This window comes from Lissotriton vulgaris, chromosome 6, assembly GCF_964263255.1.
Source record: "Lissotriton vulgaris chromosome 6, aLisVul1.2, whole genome shotgun sequence".
NCBI classification, from domain to species: Eukaryota; Metazoa; Chordata; class Amphibia; order Caudata; family Salamandridae; genus Lissotriton; species Lissotriton vulgaris.
In genome coordinates, this window is record NC_141694.1 from 203259516 (window position 1) to 203284620 (window position 25105).

The following is a 25105-nucleotide window of genomic DNA, read 5'->3' on the forward strand; positions in this document are numbered from 1 at the left end:
TTTGTAGCAAAATTTGCAATAAACTTACTGTAATATTCGCACAGTCCTAGGAACGACAACAACTTATCCCTACAATCTGCTGCAGGAGCCTTTAAGATAGCATCCACTAAAGATCTTTTAGGAGCAACACCCTTACCAGAAATAGTGTGTCCCAAATATTCTATAGTTTTTTGAAACAACTTACACTTCTTACTCTTAATGGTAAGACCAAACTTATCTAGCATCTTGCACACATTCCTCAAATGCTCCATGTGTATCTCATCATCTTTGGAGAAAAACAAGATGTCGTCTTGGAAACACTTCACGTACTCACTCATGTCCTTAAATATATGGTACATAGACCTCTGAAAAACGGAGGCTGCCGACGCCAAACCGAACGGCATCCGTTTGAACTGGAACAAACCCTGAGGTGTGATAAAAGCTGTGAAATGGCGTGACTCCTCACCTAACACCACCTGATGATACGCCGATCTCAAATCTAACGTGGAAAATATCATACCACCTCCCAGCATACTCACGACCTCGTTGATATTTGGCAAAGGATGACAGTCTACCACTATGTTGGCATTGAGTGCCCTCAAATCTATGCACAACCTCAAAGATTTGTCAGGTTTGCGTGCCAAAACCATTGGCGAAACCCATTCGGATGACTCTATTTCTTCTATGACATCATTTTTTAACATGTCATTCAGTGCATCACTTAATTCTTCTCTGACATTAAGTGGTACAGGCCTAAGTTTTTGTACCACCGGTATGGCTCGTTGTTTAAGCTTAATAACATGAGTGAACCCACTTAATTTACCCAATTTGTCCGAAAACACACTAGGAAACTCATCAGAAAGAGTCTTCCAAACATTACTCTCTTCAACAGACCTGACTTTATCCTCTGACATATCACCATCATATGACACCATGACAGGATCTTTGTTGCGTGGATTCAACGTAATGTGAAGTCTGAATTGATCCCGCCACCCCAAAACATTCACTCCCTTTACAGCCACATACAGTTTGATATATGCAGATTGATTTTTAAAATAAATCATGGAGGCAATGTATCCTATAAAATCAATACTTGATTCATTGAAACCTTTTGCCATAATGTCAGGAGGACACAATTCACCTTTAGAAATTATGTTCCTGTACTTTTCATCAAAATACTTTTCAGTTATGATAGTCCAAGGAGACCCAGAATCAGCCATCAACTCTAAATCTACTCCTTTAAACTTAACCACACATTTTGGAGACTCCAAATAATCTTCCTCAAGTAAACTTATACTAATAATAGACACAATCATCCCACTTATTCTGTTTGATTCATCAGACACAGCATGTTCATATCTGACCAGACTTGAATCATAGTCTGTTTCATCTCTCACACAAGAAACTTCCTTTTTCTTGAAATAATTTCCTTTATCCCCACCTTTCTTTTTGTCTTCTCTACATGAGTTGGAAAAATGACCTATTTTTCCACACTTGTTGCACTCCTTCCCTAAAGCAGGGCAAAATTTGAACGTAGCAACATGACTGTAACTCCCACATCTAAAACACACGATGCGGTTACGTGGTCCAAACTTATGACTTGGGGAACCTCTTGCAACATTTTTCATTGCACACACTTCTTCAGTTAACTTATCACTCTTACTACTCTTATTGCTTGTCTCCTCTATTGTTTTCATCCATTTGTTAGACTGTTCAAAAGCTTTAGCGGTTGAAATACATTCCAACAAGGTTGGGTTGCCTACAATCCACAACTGTTCTTGTGTTTTCTTGCATTTAACATTCACAATGATATTATCTCTAAGCATCTCATCTGTCATATCACCAAAATTACATGGCATAACTAGAGCTCTCAAACCTGTTAGAAAATCATCAAACGATTCATTTTCCTTTTGTGTTCTAGTATAAAACTTATACCGGTTTAAAGCTAGACTAGTGGTGGGTTTAAAGCGTGTTTCTACACGAAGCATGGCTTCATCAAAAACCCCATTGTCACCAGGGACAGATGGTAAATTCCTGAAAATAGCTTGCCCCTCGGAACCCAAACAATGTAAAAAAATGTTTTTCTTCCTTTCATTTCCCATCCTTTCTCCATCAATGGCTTTTAAATAAGTCATAAACTCCTCCTTCCATCTGTTCCACGGAATTGGAGGATCTCCCTTGCTTTGCAAAAACTTTGAAGGAGGATCGAACTGCATGTTAATTAATAAATGCAAGTATCACAGCAATGAACAACACAAAAAATAATAGCAATATAACAATATAAATAATACTAATGCAATATGAACTAAGTTGCACTAACTGCTACAACTTAATGACAAATAAGTTAATGAGTACACAGGCTGTGTACATCAGCGAAAATGTAATGATCTCAGCGCAGGATTCAAACTTGTAACCTGTGGTAGTTTTCTTAAGTTCAGTTTAAGGTAATAATTGCGCTGTTTAAATCAGTTTCACACGCGTTGCTAACAGCTTTAGGCAAACGCGCTTCCCAAATACCTTCAACCACGTTGTTAATCAATGTCCGCAGTAGCGTTGAGTTATGTTTTGAAGTACTTTCAGTACTCGTTGTTGAACAAAGCTCGCTCTTCGCAGCACCCGGCAGTAGACGGAGACAAAGTAAACAAATATGGCCGCTACTGACGCATTGCGCATTACGTCATGCGCTGCGTGTAGCTTCCTTCGTTGCTATAGCTACCGCTTGTGTGACAGCGCATGCGTGTAACCTCGTTACCTTGGATACGGCTTTTCCGACGGCGCATGCGAGCTGCAAACGAAGAGTCCGTTTTTTGAAGGTAAACACTCTTGAAAATAGTTTATAAGATATTAAAATCAGCAGGATCACTTAGGAAAAGTTCCAAAACAACGCAATTTCTGGAGGCTTGTAGTAAATAGTAATCTCTTCAAGTAAATCCACAATGAAGAGGTAGAAAAACGAATCCTTTCTTGAATCCTTCCCAGATTGATTTACAGGTCACATTTCAGGTCATACATGAAACGATGGTTTCAGCAGGAACAAACAAAAGAAAAAAAAAAGGTACTTTTGGAGAATAAATCTTAAATCCAAAAGCTTCTGGAAATGGATATTGCAAACTGCAAACAGCTCAAAAATTTTCCAAAATTCCAGTTTTGTACCACACCTGTGCTGCTGATGTAGAAGTAGTAGGTACAGGTCACCCTCGTCGCCAATTTTGTAGTAAATAAAGAGAAATCCAAGATATATAGATAAGTTCAGGATTTATTCAGCTGCAGCACAGTACTTCCAATCTTCCAAACTCCCAGATTCAGTATAACATTTTTAGATCATAACAATTCTAAATGGAACTACCTGAATGGTGTGCATGTGCAACATGGGACAAAGGTTCTATTAAAAGGGAAATATGATGGCACTGAGCCCCTTACTTTCCACAACTGTATGCGGGACTACGGGGTGCTACCAACGGAGCGTTTTAGACATCTCCAGCTCCTCCACTGGGCGACGTCGCCCTCGGTGGCGGAAGCCGCCACCAGGCCCTTGACGAGTTTCGAATCTTTCCTTCTTCGCACCTCCACCATGAAGGGGGCGATCTCTTTCATATATAAGCTGCTATTGGACACTACTATATCCCCGAGACCGCGGTACCAGGACCATTGGGAATCCACGCTGGGACGGGACATCTCAGCTTGTGAATGGCGGGGCTTGTGGCGCGACGTGTCGGCGCATAACCACTCCACTGACCTCAGGGAGGCCCATATGAAACTCATCTTTGATTGGTACCTGTACCCCTCTAAATTGCGACGCATATTTCCGACTGCTTCGGATAGGTGCTGGAGGGGCTGTGGAATGTTAGGGGATTTTAGCCATATCTGGTGGGACTGCCCCTCCATCAAGCCGTTCTGGGCCGAGATTCTCTCGCACATAAGGGATATCCTGGGTTATCCGATCCCGGACTCCGTGGCTTTTGTCCTCTTAGGCCTCAGGGACCCTCTGCTCGAGCATCAAACTAGGGCGGATAAACGTATCATGTGGTTGTGTTTGGGTGCGGCTAAGATGACCTTGGCAGCCGCCTGGAAGGCCCCATCTGCCCCTGCTGTCTCCTTGTGGCACGCCCGCCTGTGGCGCCTGTTGAGCATGGAACGTCTTTCTGACATCTTCCTGAGTAACTTTAAGAATTTCATGCATAACTGGGGCCCACTTGTACGATTTCTATCCCGGGGCCTTCCTTCAGCAGTGTGCCCGTCAGCATTGCGATCCCTTCATCTTTTCCAGGTCTGATTGTGGGTGTGACTGTGATGGGTTGTGTGTTTGGTGTCGCCACCACTGGGGGGAGGTGAATGTTGGGGTGGGATGAGGGTGGGAGGGTAGTTGGGGACGTTTTCCTTTTTTGCGACTTACTTACTCTTGGGATGAACACTGCAACCTGCTTCAAGCTGGAGCTGCCTCCCCTCTCCAGGGACACTGCCTCTATTGTTGGTACGCCTGGCTCCACGTGGGCGCTCTGATGGGTGGGCCTCCTACCCGTACCTCTGTTGCTTGCCAGATCCCTGGTGTCATGGTGTGGACTTTGGAGTTTAGCTGGCCTTACTTTGCGGACGTGTCCTCTCCCCAATCATTGCACCCCCTGTGCGGGGTTTGTGGCGGCATGTCGCCTGTTCTTCTTTCTTTCTTCTTTGCTCCTCTTGCTCTATTCCCTTCCCCCCTTTCCGTTTCACCTTGCATATTACAAAATAAAAATTTTTAAAAAAAAAAAAAGGGAAATATGTACAGGGAAGAATTAAAAGGGAAATTCCAAGAAGTGAGAATATAACACTTACGCACAGTTCTCCACATGTCAGTCGGTAATATCAACCCAAAGAACATGTCGATGTCGGGCAAAGTTATAGTACAAGAGCTAATGGCTCCCTCAACTTCCCAATAAAAAGCTGCTGGATTTTCCCGCAGATCAGGCAATGCGTTTTTAAGGGCCATAACATCTGCTCTATTCCAAGGAATGTAAACCCAATTATAAATAAAATAACCCTTTGCATCAGCAGGCCTTTTAATATCATCTATCCCTTCGCCTCTAGGAGAAACATACAAAGGCGCGGCTTCCCGCATAGGTTTCGCATGAACTATGATAGTCTTATCTGTTCCGAAGATAGAAGCTTGTGCCACGCTGGTCTGAGATGTTTGTGCAGCTGCTTTCGCTGCCTTTTTTCCCTCTCGCAAACGGACTGCCTCAACACGTAATTTAACCAAGCGCCTGATAGAGTCAGCCATCTGAGAAAAGAGAAAAAGACCATCATGCATTTGCTTACAATCATTTTATATATCAACAGACTCCAATTCCTCAGAATATTTCCTAAACCGTTCAACAACTCCTGCAGCAAACACCTCTGTGAAATATACTTGCTCCCTTTCCTGCCAATTCTTCATGTCATCTAAAAGTTCAGAGGCAGAAGCAGTATTTCGGGCGGCTTTGCGAGCAGCAGATCTAAGCTCAGCAGAACGCGCAGTGGTCAACAAAGAACAAGTTTCTCGCGCTTTGTCCTGATCTGTAGAAGATTCCTCATCGGACTTATGAGAAGCGGAAGGGAAAATATACAGAGGTGGAGAACGATCTAATAACAAGAAATCATCTTGCGGTTTATTAAGGATAGGATAAAGGGGCTGCCTAACAGCGCATTGGCCAGTTACCTGTAAATGGTCCTCCTTATCCTCTCTCTCTTTCAGTTCTTTTATGTCCTTGTTTTTCAACTTTAATGCTTTTGCATAAATATTCATTCGCTGTTCTTTTTCAATCAAGGCTTCCTCACGCATCATTCGTTCACGCACTTCTTTCTCCTACATTCGTGCACAGTCAAACATATCTTGCCTAGTCTTCCGCTTAAACATACATTGTTCTACATACTGAATCTTTTGCAAATCAAATGACCCATGCATAGGCCAATGCAACCCAGGATCCTTGCTAGTATATTTTTTCCATAACGTGCTGTACATTATAGAAGAAATACCATACTTAAAATACCATGTCCCTATTGGGCGTCTCCTCGGGGGGGCCGGTTGTGCTTTATCGAGTCTCAAACTGGTACCAGTACAAAAGCAACACATCCTACAAAGTGTGCTAGAAACAGGCATGCCAAGAATAGTGCAGAATATGCAGTATTATAATCAAAGTAGCGCTTAAGGTACTCTTCGTACGTTGCGCCATTCAAACAAATTCAAAACAGAGAAAAATCTCCTCATTACCTGCCTATCTAAATTGCAATTTATATATTACATACATAGAAATACAAATATTGGCCAATCATACAAATCAAAAGCCACAGTAAGTGTTACTAAATACCTTTCCAATTGAAGGCATCAAAAACCAACAGCAAGTCTCGCAGAACGACTCTTACCAATCAAATGGTGTACAGGTTCCAACTGCCAAGTTCTCAAATCAACCAAATGGTCACTGCACGGCGAATCAACAGAAGAGATCTCAGTCGAGGACCGGCACCACCTGGATGGTCAGATCAGAAAGAAAGGAAAAAGGCTGTGGTTGCCAAGACTCAGGTCTCCTCGGGCAGCGATCGCGTCCAAAGCGAGATTCCAATCCTTCGTTTCGACCACTCCTTCGGGCATCCGAGTCGCCGATGAGCCCCGCGTTGGAGCGCCAATTTGAAGTAGTGGGCCTCAGCAATGCCTACCAGTGCTAGGGGATTCTCGGTTCTCTGCACAGAGTTCTCAGACCATAGAATAGAAATTGGCACAGAAACTGGAATAGAAAATACAAGATTTATTAAACCTTATGAGGTGGAACTACATTCACACAACACCCTTCGGTAATGTATGAAGTAGCACACTGAATGGAAGGAGCTTGGCCCTTTTATACCCACACAGGGGCTCAAAAGAAGGCGGTAAAAGTACAAGGAGAAGGTTTTAGGTACATATAAGGTCATACAGTAAATGCACTGTCAACAAAAGGGAGGAGCTAACAGTTGCTAATTCTGGTGAACACATCCTGACAGTTACATACTAACAGCAGCTGCATGGACAGCTGCAAGCTCAACTGAGCATGTGCGTAAGTGGAAGATGCTAAATATAACCTGTCTCTAGGCAGAATACATGAGCAGTTAACAGAAAGGTAGGACAGAGCACATGGTGAACACGAGGTAGCACATGGCAAACAAGATGGCTGCCAGAAATACAAAATGGATTCCACAGAACGGACAAGATAGCCTCTAACTACAGGTTGGCTTCTGCTAATGATAACCCAATCACTGCCAAATTACAACAATTATAATATCAAAGAACATGTATTCTGCGGTGCTTACGCATGATCAGAAACTTTTTGCTTTCCTCCTATGAATTTGTATTTATCAGGGCAATACATACGCATTCTGTATGTTTTAACAATACACTGTATGAGAAATTAAAATTCATAGTCCAACATTGGCGAACATCTTATAACATGCAATTAAAAAAGAATTGTGTATATACCATAGTGTTTCCAGTGCATTCTGTATATGTTAGACACAGAGTGCTTGGTGTAGTTTCCTCCTAACTTTTCGCCTTCAAACCTCCTGTTTTGCTGACTTAGGAAACTGGGCACTTTACCACTCCCAACCAGTGGTAAAGTGCTTTTACTCTCTTCTTAAAACATGGCAAGATTGGCTTTTGCCTATGTGAAATATGTACTGGTGGGTCCCTTGTAAAGTGGCAATACCTGTGCTGAGGGCTGTAAATGAAATGCACTAGTGGGCCTGCATCACTAACTGTCCCACCCACTTAAATAGCCCTTTAAACATGTCCCAGACCTGCTATTGCAGCAGGTGTGTGCAGTTTTAAACAACGATTTTCCCTTGGCAAAATAAACCATTTGCCAGGCCTAAACCTTTCTTTTTAATACATATAAGTCACCCCTCGGGTAGGTCCTGGACAGCCCAGAGGGTAAAGTGCAGTGTATCTAACAAGTTGGACATGCACGTTTAAGTTTTACATGTCCTGATAGTAAAAACCTCTTAAATTCATTTTCACTACTGCAAGGCAAACCTCTCCCATGGGATAACATTGGGTTTACCTTATTGCATTTAATAAGCTATGACTTTCAACTGGCAAAAAGTAACTCTTTCACAACTTGTGTTTTTGCAGTTGGAATAAAAAATCCTATCTTATGGTAAAGTATGATTTTAAATTGCAATTTTGAAAAAGCCACTTTTAGAAAGTTGGAATTTCCTGTCTTAGCCATTTGGTGCCTGAAGCCTGTCTCTGGGTCACATTACTGGATGTTGGGCTTTGTATATTTCTCCTAGGCAACCACACACAATATGGAGATTAGGTGTGCCTGGATGGGCCAACACTAGCAGGAGTGGAGGGAGGAGATGGGCACAGCCCCACTTACACTTAAATAGGTTGTGTACTGCCTCCACACAAAGGGTTGCATACACCTGGTAGTTCGAATGAAGCCAGGACAAGGAAGACAGGGTGCCTGTGTACTAAAAAGGCATGCTTCTAAAAGCTTCTCCCGAATTCAATGGCACAACTGGGTAGACATATTGGGCCCCAGACATCAACTTATCAGTACACTTCTGAACCTGTGGATACTCTGCCAGAAGGAAGAACTGCTGCCCTGATGTACTGACATGCTGCCTGCAGTCCTCCTGCCTGGGTCAGATGGGCATCTGTTGAATGCAGGACCCCAGAGTGGGACCCCATATTGACTCATAAGGCTAGTTGGCTGGCCTCCTGACTTGAGCCTCGGGACAGACAACTCCAACTACCTGGACCCCAGCACATGGATTCTGCCACCTTTGAATCTGCCCTGTCGAGTGGTGTCATCCCAGTCCAGGACCCTTGCAAGTTAGCCTAAGGTGCTCCACCAGCCTCTGTTGTTCCAGTAGAACTGACGCATCTCCTATGCTGCGTGGTGAAACCTTGAGCAGAACCGACGTATTGCATTTCTGGTATTGCAAGAGGGCCAGAAATTTGCGAGATCATCTAATGAGGGCCTATAACGACCAAGTACCAACGATGATACATAACCTGTGGGGTTTACCACCAGTCACAGGACACTACCCCTGTGATAATTGTGCAGCCTGTGCTACTACTAGCACAGTCAAAAGTTGTAATCTGAATGGCAGAGAATTGATTTTACGTCAGCACTCCAACTGTTTATCAAAGAATGTAATATGCTGAATAGAGTGTCCGTGTTCTCTAACTTATATTGTCAAAACTACACAAGAAGTTAGGAAACGTATTTTACAACATCAGTCACATATTCGATGCAATGTAATTACTGCTCCTCTTGTTGAACATTACCAACAAAAGTCTCATATGCCATCACAGATAAAACGGTTTGTATTGGAAGTGGTCAAAAATTCAAAGAGGTAACATAACGTGGATCATTTGCTCACACACAAAGAGAACAAGTGGATCTGTTCCTGTAATACAGTAGTCAATGGACTGAAATCGATGATTGAGTGGCATACTCTAGCAACATTGTAGAGACTTATTTTCACGGTACACTGAATGTGTAACTCTGAATTCCTCTATTTTTCCAAGTTAGATGTCATTTGGTTAACTCTGAGGCGTTTTTTGACAGTAATTCTAGTGTAATTAACCTAGAACTTCTAGTATGTAATGACACTCTATAGCAGCAGTCAAAATACCTCCAGGAAGTATGAGGGTAATACAGACTCTTACTCTGGTATTTTGTAGTTAGGTATTATATAAGAAACTGCCTTAGTATAGTAGTAATGTGGACTTGGAAGCAACCTAATGGAGCCCATCACGAATGTTTTGTCATTGGTATTGCCAATAAAGTTTGATTTTCGATTCATGTGAATCTTTTAAATATTATGATATGAGTCAATAACTTGATAACATGTTGTAAGTTTAATACTGATTCAACATGTTTTTGTTAGGCACAGTATAAGGATTTTGCAGCTGGTATGGCCAGCTATTTTTAGTGTTGAAGTTTCTAAATTACATTATAACATTTTTTAGATAGTTTTTAGAATTACTAGTAGGATGCCTAGTTGAGTGACTGGCACATTAAGTAATTCGAGGGTGTTTACACCGTAGGCTTTCACTAACTTTTCAACCACTCTAAGATGGCCACCACGGATCTACGCAGTATACTAAGAACATATTACTAGTACTTTTTGATATTGAGTTTTTGAATATTCTAAATTGTTTTTTGTACGCCACTAAGGTGTCTAGGTGGGTAATTAGAATGGTAAATAGACCTAAGTGTTTAGTTCATGCGAAACTAATTGCATTCTAGAATTTATCGGCATGACCCCTTGCGACTCGATAACCTTTCTAAGATGGCCACTATAGATTCACGCAGCATGACGTCATCGCGTGTAGAGCGTTCCCGTTTCCTTTTTAGGTCTCGGCTAAGCGCACGGAAGCGCGTTCTCGCCGAGAACCTATTGTTGCCGTGTCTGCTTTCCAGGAGACAATCCTGGCTGCGCGCATCACCTTGGAGACGATTTGAAATGCGCACACGCACGCGAACGCGCTCGCTGTGGGCAGCTGCTGTCGCGCATTCACACACACACACGAGTGCCCATGCACGCACGCACATACAGACACCCCCCACACATACTCACGCGCACACACACACACAAGTGCTCCCCCCCCCCCTCGTCGCACACAGACACACACACAAGTTCACCAAGACCTCCCCAGCCCTTTTTAACTTACCGGGCCAATCTCGGGGGACTCCGCCGCTGCGGCTCTTGCCAGCTCCTTTCACAGGGCTCCCTCTTGGTCAAGGGAGCCCCGCAACACTTGCGTAACCTCCTGCTGGCGGCCCCGGGGCTCTCCACCGCTCACAGGAACCCCGGGCCGTGATACGCATTTAGTCCGCCTGCCTCCTCTTCCGGTCCAGACGCGGCCCCGCCCCCGTCACAGGCGACATTGCCTGACTTCTGGTGCGTGCGCCAATGGAGACACAACACTGCAGAAAGGTGTGTTTTGAAGGAAGTTCATGTATGTTTTTTACTTCTTACTTTTATTAATATGCTAACCTTTTTTTCTACCATCCACTATTTTATGTTGTCATTCGTAATAATCTGTGCTTTCATTATCTTGTATTACCTCCACTCCCTGTGTTCATTCACTTCCCAGGCCTTGTCTTCATGCAGTTTCTAATCCCATATTCTCGCCCTATCTCAAACCGCTTCTCAACTCTCTTTCCCTCCTCATTTAGCTTCTTTGCCATTTTCTGGCTTTTGTTGTCTTTCACTGCCTGACTGACGTAACTATCTATCTCCCCTTCTGTCTTACTTTCACTTTCAAACTCTACTTTTCTACGTCCCTTTCTTTTCTTTCACCCCACTGTTTTTGTCGTGTCTTCCGCTCCTTCGCCTTGCCTTCCTTAACTCAACCGCCTGGCTCTCTATCCCTCCCTTTTCTCTAAATCTGCCTTGCATTGTTTTTCTCTTTTACTCATTTTCTCTTGCTTGCTGAACCTTTACTGCATTTCCTACGCTCTCACAACCATCGCTCTCCCATGGTCCCTACAGGTGACGTACCTCGGTGTATGCATTGGATAACAGGCTGTTTAGATGCACAGTCGGCCCCCTATCGCACAGGTGCCAGTAAGGGAGGAGTGAGCCTGGGGTCTGCGGCCTGCCGTGTCCGGCCACGCACTGTGGTTAAGGGGGGTATGGGGGGGCTGCTGACAGAGTGGAAAGTGCTTTTGAAAGCAGGGTGGAATTAGGAGGTCGTGAGTCGGTGGCGTGAGGGAAGACCATCCCAAAGCAAGGCGTGGACATGTTTCTGCAGATTCCCCCCTCCCTGCTCATGCATGCACACCTTGAAAAGGCCTGCAAGCTTGTCCCTTGAGAGACAAGACGGTGGTATGGCGCCATGCCGCCAGTCACTCAGGAGATTATGCAGACCTTCACTTCTGGAGGAAGGGACTTGGCAGTCATGAAAACAGAACTTCATTTTTCTTTCGTAAAAACCTACAGAACATTGTTCTCTCCTGATGCACTTCGAAGTAAAATGTGGGCAGTGGAGTAGTCGCAGTTTACAGCTGAACTATTTCAGACTGTCTGCAGAAGTGCTCTCCGTGGCTACCATTTCTACTATTTCTCTCTTCTCTCTTATCTCTGTTCGACCCCTTTCTCTCTTTTTTTCCTGTCTATCCCGCCTTTTTCTCCTCGCCGCTCTTCTGACGGTCTCGTCCACCCTCTCTCATTCGTTCTCTCCTTTTCTGCTCCCCTATCTTGTTTTGTGTGGTCTCTTGATCTATACCTGAACATTTACCCATATATTTGGACGGAGCTCAATAATAGTCCCTAGAAGATGCGAGAAGGGGGCCATAAGGCTTGCACTTTTGTAACAGGTAGCACATATTTATACTGTTGAATTACGGCGTGAAGTAAATAAAATGTGTATAAGGATGCCTGTTGCCTAAAGACAATGCCATTTATTTAATGATTAAGCTATTGGCAATGTAAATGACAATGCCATTTATTTATGATTTAATTTAAAAAAAAATGTCATGAGCAATGCCAATAGCTCTACCTTTAATAATGCCGAGACCATTGCATTGTAAATGCTTGTTTGAATCGTGGTTCACTCTGCGCCGTACTCGGTATTGTGAGTCGGCCACACACGGACTTAGTGCAGCTCCCGTGTTCACTGTTTGCTTTGTTGTTCTCGGATATATGCTAGGCTGTTCTAAGAAGCACGTATTCACTTCAGATACTTTATGTCTCATTACAGGCTAATAGACGCTTCTGTACAAGTAACTTTGTAAGTACCCTTCTATACCTTGACACATGTGGTGTTACTGGGTTGATCTAGGGTCCTTTTCACTTAAATAGAAAGCAGAGTTCATGAAACTCTCTCTGACTGTTTTATGTCTTTAGGTGATGATATGTCAGAAAGTGTTGAAGACATGCAAGTACTGCCTCTCAGTTTGGTAGTGTTGGGTGAAAGGTTTTTTACAGTCTTATCTAGAGCACTGACAAATGGATGCTCTTAATATTTTCTTGATTAGATCCCTCGGATTAACATTTCAAAGAGGATATATCTCCTCTGTCACTTCCTTTGGAAGTATTATGATTAAGTGATTATGGTTTTTAAAGCTTTTGTATAGAATTTTGGTGTAGTGTTATCACAAGGATTTGGCACATATATATGTGGTGGCATATTTTTAGGTTTATGTAGTTTGGGTTGACACTTTTGGGTATTTTTCACCACAGTTGTCTTTTTGTGTTGAGCAGACGAAGCCCTATGTGTACATGGAAGACAAGTACATATTCTTTCCATATTAGATTTATATGTGCAACAACATCGTCCTGATGATGGTCCTGAGGATCTATTAGACCAACGGGGGACAGAAACGTCGACTCCTAACTTTGTTTTTGCTTATATGTCTATTATTTAGACTGTATAATTGGATGTTTTTTATCTTCATTTGATATGGTATTTTGATTGACCATAATCAAAAGGTGTTTTGTACTCTACTGTTAATCATTTTTAGAATCACAGTAGTGTGTCCATTGCCAGGCATCAATTAATATACAAATAAGTGCAGTTGAATAAAAAACATATCGTTTTGATTCATTCGGGTACATGTTCATTTATTTCCCGGTATAAACTGAATTTATGATCATGAATGTGACATTGAATATACATCGTAATTAATTTGAAATGGTTCCTCGAGGGACAATTATATTTTGTTATTCAACCCAATCATCATCCTTCAACGTGCCAAGGTCTCCCTCCCATGCCACTTTCAATGTCACCGAAGGATCTGGCGAGTTATTTACCAATTTTCTGTGAATGTTTGAGATAGCTTTGTCTGTCAGGGGATCCCTTACAAAACGATCTTAAAGGGGGGGTTGCCTCAACCAACTGCTACCCCTCCTGTATGTGCCCGTGAAACGTGTGTCAGATCTGTAAATATTGGTACCACTCTGAGTCCCCCAATTCATATTCCTGACCAAGAATGTTAAAAGATACACATGCCTCTCCCCTCCTCACATTTTGTGAAGCCCTGCAGTCCCCCCACTTCAGAAAGGAGGTCACTGTCCCAAAGTGGAGTCAATTCAGTCAGCCGATCCTCCCAGCCCAGTTATTTAGTGGCTTCTCTATACGCTCTTAACATTGACTGGGGTACGGATGTTCCTTGTCAATATAGGGGGGGTAGCCCCTATCACCGATGGCCATTCTCTAAACCTGATATGGTTGTTCTTCTTGGCCTGCAAATACCCAGTCATTCACCAATACTAATTGGGCAGTGTTGGACTTGGCCCTTTTTGCAGGGTCCTCCCTGAACTTTTTGCCATCCTCCTATATTTTTTCTGACCTGTTGTTGTCTATTTTATGACTCTGGACACTTTACCACTGCTGATCAGTGCTAAAGTGCATATGCTCTCCCTATTGTACATTAATGTGTGAATTAGTGATTCTATGATTGGCTGGGTTGGTTTACTTGTCAGACCCTAGTACAGTGCACTGAGTGTTCCTAGGGCGTGTAAATCCAAATGCTGCTATTGGGCTTGCACCACTGGTTGTGCCACCCACGGAAGCAGTCTTGTAAAATATGTCTAAGGTCTGCCATTGCAGAGCCTGTGTGCAGTCTGGTACTGTCATGCTGACTGGGCAAGTGCACCCACTTGTCAGTCCCTAAACCTTCCCTTTTCTTCATGTCAGTCACCCCTATAGTAGGCCCAAGGGCAGGGTGCATTGTAAGTATAAGGTGGGACATGCCCTGGTGTGTGTGGCATGTCCTAATATTGAATTATAGCCATTTTAGTTTTTTCACTATTCCAAAGCTAACTGTTCTCCATATGCCAGAATTGGCAGTTAGATTATTACATTCTTATAATCCTAACTGACTCAGGGAACATGGTAGAAATTCGGGTTTAGTATGCCTGAACTCAGAATGATAAAATACATCTTTTAGTGAAGTTGACTTTAACATTCTGTGTTTGAAAATACCACTTTTAGATAGTAGGTATTTTCTTGTCTAACTATCCAAAGCCTGCCTCTGCTACGTTGTGTTGTTCTTTGTCTGGAGTTTGAGTGACTGGGCTGGGGGTATCCAGGAGACAGAATGAGTCAGCCCAGTGGTGAATAGAGAGATCTGCATCTAGATGGGAGGGAGGGAGGAGTTGCACCTGGGACCTGAATAGGACTTGGCCCGCCCCCCACATTGCTGGCTTCACCCCCTGTGGTGCGTCTGATGTCTCTGCCCTGCACTTTGAAAGAAGAGAAGGAATCATGTCAACAAAGTGCTCCAGGGCTGTGCTTTCCCTCCACAATGCTGGCTTCACGTCCTGTGGGGCGTCTGATGTTTCTGCCCTGCACTGTGAAAGGAAAGAAGGAGTCTTGTAAACAGAGTGTCCAGACTGGTTTTGACTGGGCAAAGGCCCTTAGAGCACAAAGGATTTTGGGGTAGGATATTGGGACCCTGATCCCAAGAAATTAGAGCACTTTTGGACTACAAAAAGAAACCTTTACTGAGGAGAGGAACCTGAAGAAACTGAGGAGAGACTATTCCCAAGCTGAAGTGCTGCTTGGGGGATTGGCCTGCGGTGGTTGCTTTACTGCCAAAGGAAGGAGAAAGGGACTTTGTGTACTTTGCTTTCAACTTGTGAAGGATCAACAAGGGCTTGGAAAAGAACTTTCTTCCTGATGAAGTCTCAGGGGCAACAGACGTTACCCCCCCCCCCAGCTCCCCAGAATTCTTTGGAAGCGCCTGCTGCTATTTTGGGCCTTTTGAGGGCAGGGAGCTGGAAGCCTGACGCAACGAGATCGAAGCGTGTGACCATCGCTGCTGCTGCCGTTGCACTACTGAACAAAGGTGTCACCGCTAGAGTTGTCGCACTGCACTGCATCGAGAGAAATATGACTCAACGAAGAGGGAGCGTGTCGCCGTCGCTGCTGCCTGCTGTCGCACTTCTGAAGAAGGGTGCCGCCGCTGGAGTTTTCACACTGCACCGCATCAAGAGAAGAGTCTTGCAATAAGGTAGAAGCGTGTCGCCGTTACTGGGCCTGCCGTCACACTTCTGAACAAGGGTGTCGCCGCTAGAACTGTCGCATTGCACCACATCGAGGAAAGTGCCTCGCATCCCTGAGAAGCGCGCTTCCATCGGAGCTGCTGCTGTCGCATTTCTGAACAAGGATTTCACCACTGTAGTTTTCCCATTGTGCGAAAGCTTCACGCATCGTGGGAGAAGAGTGTTGCAGCTGAAGCTGTTGCTGTCGTACTTCTGAAGAAGAGTGTCGCCGCTGCAGTCCACGCATAGAACCGAGAATTTCTCGCATCCCTGGAGAAGCGTGCCACATCTGGAAGATATTCACGTCTTTATTTCTTTGCACCTGAACTTTGTTGCATTTACCTCGCTGCGACATTGCTCGTCGTGGAAGAGCAACACATCGTAAAGGACATTGACGCAAAGTGTTGCATCTTAAGAACTGAATTAAACTAAGCTAAATCTACCATCTATATAAAGTATACTTATTTTTTATATAAAACTTTGTGTGGTGTCCATCTGTAGTGTTTTCACTGGGTTACTGTATGTGGTCACAAATGCTTTACACACTGCGTCTGAGATAAGCCTTTCTCCTCGTGCTAAGCTACCAAGGGGGTGAGCAGGGGTTATTTAGGAGTGTAATCCCCTTATCCTGACCAACCTGTCCCAACTAGAGACCCCCAAATCTAACAGGCACCCCAATGGTATTTCGGGATATCTGGCAATGCTAATCCTCCATCATACACTCCCCTTTGTAACTTATGCAATGCTATACAGGAGATTCCACCAGTCCATAACAGGTATCGTATTTCAGAATTCATCTTATGAAAACAATCTGGCATGACTTTGAAAGGCATATTCTGCAAGATGTACAGGAGGTACGGGAGGGGCATCATCTTAAATAAGGCCGTGCAGCCCATCAGTGAGAGTGGAATGTCCACCAAGTGCAGGGCATCCCTGCCGAAAAATTCTTTTTTTTTTTTTAAGTTCAAGTTTATTGAAACCAAAAACATAGCATCAATACAAAATGTAATACAATCAATCAATGAGAGGCATAAGAGATATACAAATGAAATAACCATTCTTGATGCAGGAGAATGTTCTTAGCTTAAAAAACCTTGCCTCTCTTTTCATATATAGGCCCAAATACCTAAAACCATGCAATTCCACTGGAATCTTACATCTCAATGACAACCTTGGTGTCCCACCCACCGGCGGGAACAATAGTGACTACTCCCAATTGATCCGGTATCTCAAATAATCCCTGAATATGTGAAATCTTTGTTAAATCATATCAACCAAGAACATCAGCTTTGTGACATACAATAGAATATCATCTGCATAGAGCCCCATTCATAGTTAACTGGAATGCCCCATATAAGGAGGTCTTGGCTTACCTGGCCCACAAGAGGCTTGAGCACCAATGCAAAGGGCATTGGGGACAAAGGACAGCCCTGCCTCGTACCCTTCTGTAGAGCAAATACGATAGACACCGAATTGTTGACATGGACACGTGCCAGAGGGACCGAATACACGAGCCGGACCCAGCTGATGAATTTAGACCCAAAACCAAGACGTTTCAAAATTGTGCATAAATAGTTCCATTCCACGCTGTCAAACACTATCTTTGCTCATAATGACAGCAGTGTATCTGGCGCAGCAAAGGAGGCCCCAGTCACATGCAAGATCCCATACAGTTGTCTCGGATTTAAGAGTGTCCCTCTATGTGTCATGAAGCCAAATTGAACTGGATGGACTATGGATGTAATTACAGTTTGCCTTCAAAGCACCAAACGATGGATTTAGGCCCAGATCATTGTACTTGGGTGAATGTATGACATTGTTCTACATTCTGTCCATCAACTGTGTTTTTTGCAATTTTCACCCCGAGTGTGCTGGGTATACTCAGACGTGAGTCCCAGGCTCTCCACACCACTGGAGTCAAGCTATCCAGGCTGAAGAAGGCTGATAGCCAGAAACCGGTCCTTGGATGCTTGATTCCGGTCTGGGAAAGACATGGCTTGGTAGTTCGGACTGGACTGTTCCCATGTGGCACAGGGTCAGATCTGATTTGCAAATAGCCAGTGTCTAACCCAGGGTGGTGTGGAGTGCAAAAAAACGATGGATTTAGGCCCAGATCTTTGTACTGGGGTGAATGTATGACATTGTTCTACATTCTGTCCATCAACTGTGTTTTTTGCAATTTTCACCCCGAGTGTGCTGGGCATACTCAGACGTGAGTCCCAGGCTCTCCACACCACTGGAGTCAAGCTATCCAGGCTGAAGAAGGCAGATAGCCAGAAACCGGTCCTTGGATGCTTGATTCCGGTCTGGTAAAGACATGGCTTGGTAGTTTGGACTGGACTGTTCCCATGAGGCACAGGGTCAGAACTGATTTGCATATAGCCAGTGTCTAACCCAGGGTGGTGTGGAGTGCAAAAAAACGATGGATTTAGGCCCAGATCTTTGTACTGGGGTGAATGTATGACATTGTTCTACATTCTGTCCATCAACTGTGTTTTTTGCAATTTTCACCCCGAGTGTGCTGGGCATACTCAGACATGAGTCTCAGGCTCTCCACACCACTGGAGTCAAGCTATCCAGGCTGAAGAAGGCTGATAGCCAGAAACCGGTCCTTGGATGCTTGATTCCGGTCTGGGAAAGACATGGCTTGGTAGTTCGGACTGGACTGTTCCCATGAGGCACATCAACTGTGTTTTTTGCAATTTTCAAAGCACCAGGGGCTTGGCCAAGACCTTGGCCTCAAAGTTGAGCAACAAAATGGGCGTGACCCACATTCCTCAGTGGCTTGCCTTTTTTAGTGATAACCACTATAAAAGCTCTTCTTTGGTCCTCCGGCAATGAGCTCTCTCTTTTGGCCATCTGAAACATATTAAAGTGGTGTTCTGCAATTTTATCCATCATGCTTTTATGTAATTCCACCGGTAGACCTTTTTGCACTCTGACTCACCTGAGTGCAGAGGGCCCAACAGCACAAATGTAGGGGCATGCAATCTGGGGGGGGTGTATACTGAGCAGACATTTAGAGTGCACCCCTGACAGCTCTGACTTACTGCTACATATCTAACCATAGGATCGGCCCATTTATCAGCAGAGATAGCATGGTGGCACCTTTCCACATAAAATAACTACCCCTCTGAAGCTAGCCGAATAGCCTGTGTGCACTATCAGTCTGTATACACACCTATCTGTATACACATGCCTTATAATGGGTTCCCTATAGGTGGGTCTCCTGTAACACAATCATATCTGGGGCATGTCACCGTATATATTGGTGCACCACAGTTTGTTTTATCCTTCTACAGAGACTATTCAGAGTTCAAGACCAGATCTTTAGTATTTGGCGTTGTGGCACTATCATCTGGTTACACAGAGGGGCATCAGTGTGACTGTATGAGCTCCTAACGAGGGCTCTGGTCTATCGTTTCTGAGAATCCATCCTGGAGCATCGTCAATTGTTGGCCAGTACTGCAATTGAGCACATTCAACCCAAATAAAGCATAAACAATGCAAATGAACATTCCCCAACTTTCAAACAAATTCCCTCACACTGCAACCCTGCTAAATAGGTTCCAAATTACTCATCACACAATCCTGCAGCGTGCCTGTCACCCAAACAACAGCATCTAACAACAAAAGAGGAGGTAAGCCGGCTCTGCCAAGCATAACCCATGGCTCTCAATATGCCAGTATTACTATATCCCTTTCTACAGATTATCATATGTTTACATCTCAAGGTCCAAACAGTACACCTGTCAACCATGTTTTGGTGCTAGAATATACATGACACCCACTCAGACCATCCACTGTACCAATGGCCCTTAGGGCCCCGAGTGTGTGCCCCATGGTCCTGTATGGATCTTTAGAACTTCCAGCCCCCTTAATTCAGAAATGTGCAATAGACCGGAGAACTAACAGGTGTCAATCAGGATACCTCCAAAGCTAGCTCGTTGACCTGTCTACCCTGAGGATCATCAGGTGTCTTGTCCAGAGTTCCCCCCTTTATCTCCGACCAGCCATGTGCCAGCCCTCAAGACAGTGGTGCAAACTTGAGCAGAATTGATATATTGCCATCGATGTGTGGGTCTTGCCGTCGACAAGACCCACATTGCATTGCAAGCCTCTACATAACTTCTGCTGCTGGACCAGACGCATTATATTAGCAGGCCGGAGTCTGGCAGAAAACAGCATCATGCACTTAAGGCCTTGCTCTCTGAGTTCTTTTTTCATCGCTTCAAAGCTGCACTGTTTTCACTGAATCTGCAGGGTATGATATGGGAATAAGCAAACAATTATATTTTCATAATGAAGGTCTCCTTGTGCCCTCCCTACCTGAAAAATCGCATCTCTATCTGGGTGATTGAAGATCCAAGCGATGACCCTTCCGGTTACCCCACTACTCTGATGTTGTTGCTCTGTGCCCTCCCTTCTTGATACTCAAGCTTTGCCGCCATTGTAGTTGCTTGCTGCGTATGAGACCGCACATGGGCGTCCTGTCGTTTTGTGGTGGATTCGAGCAGCGCAATGTGGGATTCTGCAGTCGTCACCTTCTCACTAATTTTCTGAAGGTCGGCTTGCATAAGACTGACATAAATGGTTACCATGTCAATCTTTGGCTCTAGCATGGCCTTCATTTCTCGAATCACCACCAATATGGCACCAGGGGTAGGCTCTTCATCCACTGGCTACTCTACTCCTCCCTCAGCAGTAGTCACCGGTACTCTTGGAATGTTAAGGTCTAAGGGTATGGGGATCATTTACAGCCTGAGGCGCTTGAACCGTCACTTGCACAGCCCTTCAGCCGAACCAATCCTGAGGGTGCTACAGGCCAAACTACTACTTGCAGTGACCTAAGGCCACTTGGCCTTTCCCGGGAAAATGGATGTATTTCTTGGAAATTTACAAATAAAAGCCTACAAGAAAATCTTCTCTGTCCCGCAACACGCAAGGAGGTCGAGGATGAGACTTGAGCTGGGCCTGACATGTGCAAACCTCAACTGCCTGGAAGACCTAATAAAATTCTACATTCACACCTTACGAGTACCAGGACAATTTTTGAAAGAGCAATTACAAGCTTCGTTCAAGGACGAAGATTCCCCTTGGCATAAACAGTTGCACCTTGCCATTTCCACACTAAAGATTGAAGCAACCTCTCTCACTAACCCAACTATCTCCCTGTCAATGTGGAAAAAAACAATAACAAATCAAATCATTTTAGTTTCATTCCAGAAAGACGTTGACGGGCTATCTAAAAATGTACTTTTCGCTGCTTTGAATGAATCATATATCAAGGGGAAACCTCAACTATATTTTAACTATTCCCTCAATCCCCAGACTCGCAACAAAATACTATACATGAGTCTGCTAGCCCTACCAATCTTTGACTTCAACCCGCAGTGGGCCTGGTGGAACGAGCAGCCTATTTACAGGCTTTGCAATTACATACACGGGTCCTGGCTCCAGCTGTTATGCTGTTGCCCATTCTTTGCTATCGACCGACGCCGCTTACTGATTCCTGTCTTCCGGGAACAGTCACTGAGACATTGTAGGGAAGCATCAGCTTTGTGTTTTAGCAACAATTCAGCCCAGGCCCTAGCAAGAGCTGGGAAGTTTGTTAACATTATTTTAACCACACTGCATAATGCTCAGCGGTTAGGTGGAGTGGTGTGGCTCACTGGTTAGAGGCGGCAGACCTGGAAACAGAGAATGGCCCGGGACCAGGGTTCAATTCCCGATGCGGCAGGGTCGTGGACCAGGGTCAACGGACTCGATAATTCTCGTCTCGGTGCCTACTCTAACCAGGGATCACACTCGGCAACTCTGGGCATTAGCTTGCCTCATCTCTACAAAGGCCCCCCAAATTCGCCGGGGATGCCTGGTTTCACCTTGGAGATACCCAGTAGGGACCATCTCACAGGGATAGCAAGGACGGGTTACCCAGTGGTCTACAGCGCCACGACGCCTCAGGGCAGCAGTGCGCTTTACAAGACACATACATTACTTTAGCACCAAGAATCTGATCATGATTTTATAAATTTTAAAATGTTATTCTATCATGCATTGTCATGTTTGTACATTACGGTTTTTATTAACTGTGTAATAAAGTGAAGTACTCTTGGAACCGCATAATTATCCATCTTGTTAGATTAGGGCACCCTGGGTTCTTTTGGCTTCACTACAGCTGGGTTTTGGGATTGGCCCTCAGTTCAATCCAACTGTCACCTACCCCAATACTGGGGTTGCTAGGGGGCAAACACAGGTGTTGACCAGGCATGCGCTGTCTATCGGACCACAACGCAGCCCAACTAGCCCAGTGCGTTGGCCTAGTCGTCCAGTGTCCACCTATGTCTTTACCATGTGCCGTGTCCGCGAGGCCATCGCAGCCTCCAAGACCTGGTTCAGTCTCACCTCCTCTCAGGGCCCCGCGGATATATAGGCATGCAGGGGATGAGAGGAAAAGCACAGCTGCCTCCACCAGAGCAGCAGTCTTGTTCTGTCTGCTCAGGCCCTCAGACTGGGCCCTCCAAGTGTCTGTCTGACCGCTGTAGGCGCCGCCAACCCGCAGCAGGTGTCTGCAGCAGGCTACAGACACCTTACTGGCCATGCCTCAAACCCTCAGCAGCTCTGTCCTGCACTGCTACAGCAACTGTTCCTCTTCTCGCAAAAGGTCAACTCCTTCCAGTTCAGTGGCTTAAAACATCGGATGTCCACAGGGCGCCTGTACCAGCTCCTCACCATGCAATTTCACGGGGACAGAGTCCACACGTCCCTGGCTGTCTTGGAGTCAGCTGAGGGGCAGCAAACCACATTTCAGGACCTCTGAAGGGCTTGATGCACTCTACGAGCTTCTGAATCGTTCAGGATTGTGGAGTGTGGTCGGATATTGGGCCTTTCCCCAGTCGGTGCCGCTGAGCTATGCTAGTGTGTGGCTATCTTGACTAGTGCCGGGCCATACCCGTTTGACTTGGGGGACATTTTAAAACCTTCTATTCATGTAAACCTACAAAGATATCATTTTTACACTCATGCACAAAAACCAGGGAAACCTTTGAAGGGTTTCTCACAGATTTTTTTAGATTCTCAGTTATTTATATTACTTGATTCTAACAACATCACATCCCACTATCTAAGCGTCTTTCAGGAGAATGGACTCCTCCTGGGAATGTCGGATTTGAAATTCATTGTGAATACCAAGATACTCTAAGGCGTTATAGTCAAATGGATTACCATTTTCTCGTGCATAATTCTGTCAAGTCTGCTATTGTGCATGCATTAATCCTAGGGGCAAAACTATCTCTCGCTGTAAAATCCCTTTTCGCTACAACCTTTTAATTTTGGGGATGGTACGACCGTTTTGCAAGTTTGTGGATGTTCACTGCTTTTTGTTGGAGCCTCCTGCCTGAAACACTCAGATCCTAACCATATAAGATTTACTCACACTTACATGTCTGATTTTCTGATTTAAGTGCAAGTACCTCAATTTCAAAGTGCAGCTGAATGATTTGGGAATTATATACTAAGGACCTCTTTATGGGGTTTTGACGTAGGGCAGCACATCAAGTCACCTTGCTGTGTTGCCCTATGTCAAAGTGAAAGGGCAAGATTGCAAAGATTTATCTCATACAGTGCATTCCTGTCCTTTACCCCAGCGCTGGTGCCGTTTTGACAGCCTACTGGCAATGCAAGCTTCCTTGCACCTTGGTGAAAGATGGCCTGTGTTGTCAGCAGGACTGTTTTTGTGCAGGAAGGTGCACCTCCCTGCACACAGCCATTCCTGAGAGGCCTTTTCCTCTTTCTGTGTGTGCTGCAGTATGCAGCACACATAAAAAGGGGAAGAAAAGAGGAAAAATAGGTTATTTCTCCGCGTTACGCCTCACCTCGGGAGCCGTAAGGTTTTGGCGTCCATGTTTACATGCTCTTGTAAATCTCGGAACGCGTCAAAGTACAGGGGTGTTATGCGGGGCCACCCATGCCCATGGAACGCCTCCCGTATGCAGAGTAAGGCAACGTAGCGATTAGCGCTGCTTTGCCTTACTTCATATCTATGAGGCCACTCAAAGCCACGCACATTGGCTTTAAGTGGTCCCATAGATATGATTTCAAAGTTTGTACCAAGCAGTGACACATAAAGTCACGCTTTGGCTGTGCAAGGGGCTCAAAATGTGGCCCTTAATTTGCACCCATAATTCATATTGCTGCGCACAAAGCTTATTCAGGCCGCAAATATAATTTTGATTTGGGTCTTTTTTGATCAAGGTTTTTCCAGCCCAGACTTCACATTCTTCCACTAATGAGCAGCACACTCATGTACATTACACCTGGAAAGGTATATTTTCGTAATACTGTATGGAGAACAGAATGCTTAATTTACAAAGACGAAAGATTACTCACCTTTTCTGATAAGTGTCACAGTTAATATGTCTGAGATAAGTTCACGAGTTCTGCTGCAATAACATCGGTGGCTTGAGGTCTCACCCGACGTCTCTATTGGGCAAGAAGAAATGTCTGCACGCAGTAAATACAGTTTGCAATTTTCAGGAGCGTGAGTTTCTATAACTCCTAGAACGAAATTAATATGATAGTAGTTAGTTCATTTATACTCATAAATGTGCATACATTTGCTTTGGGAAAAGTCAATTACCGATACCACTGAGCACATTACGAACGATGAACTAGCAGAATTTAAACTTTAAAGAGATGGCAATGATAGGTCCCTGACCTTTTGTGGCTGCAATTAAGTGTAATGACTCACAGATGGGACTGAAATCCGTCTCTAACATATAAGTGCACCCATGCAAAATACTTACAAATTAATACTCGGTCTCGGTATTGAATGTTTGGCTGTAACACTTCCTCTGCCGCAAATACAGGGACGAGGAAATTAATTAATACATATGTGCATAATTAGTTCACTTTGAACAAATTATTTAGATTCATGGATTTTTTGCTCTGCAGGGAAAAACATATTTTGGAGTCCCCAAGTCCCCTTCCCAGGCAGATCAACTTTGCCCCTGATTACCCATTGTCTGTTATTGGAAATCTGCATGATCTCGAACAATATGGGAATTGTACATTAAGCTTCACACAAAATATGTCTATTAAATACCCCAAAATCCTTAAAATGATACAAGGTAGA

General features: G+C 44.4%; 1 protein-coding gene across 1 annotated transcript in view; it reads right to left on the bottom strand.

Annotated features, from left to right (window-relative positions):
• The window catches only part of LOC147707023 (adhesion G protein-coupled receptor F5-like), a 948772-nt gene that overhangs the window by 524522 nt on the left and 399145 nt on the right, over positions 1 to 25105 (bottom strand). The window contains exon 10 of the mRNA XM_086926247.1: positions 24361 to 24528. Within this exon, the coding sequence (XP_086782373.1) occupies positions 24361 to 24528 (168 nt within the window). The remainder of the gene's footprint in view (positions 1 to 24360; positions 24529 to 25105) is intronic.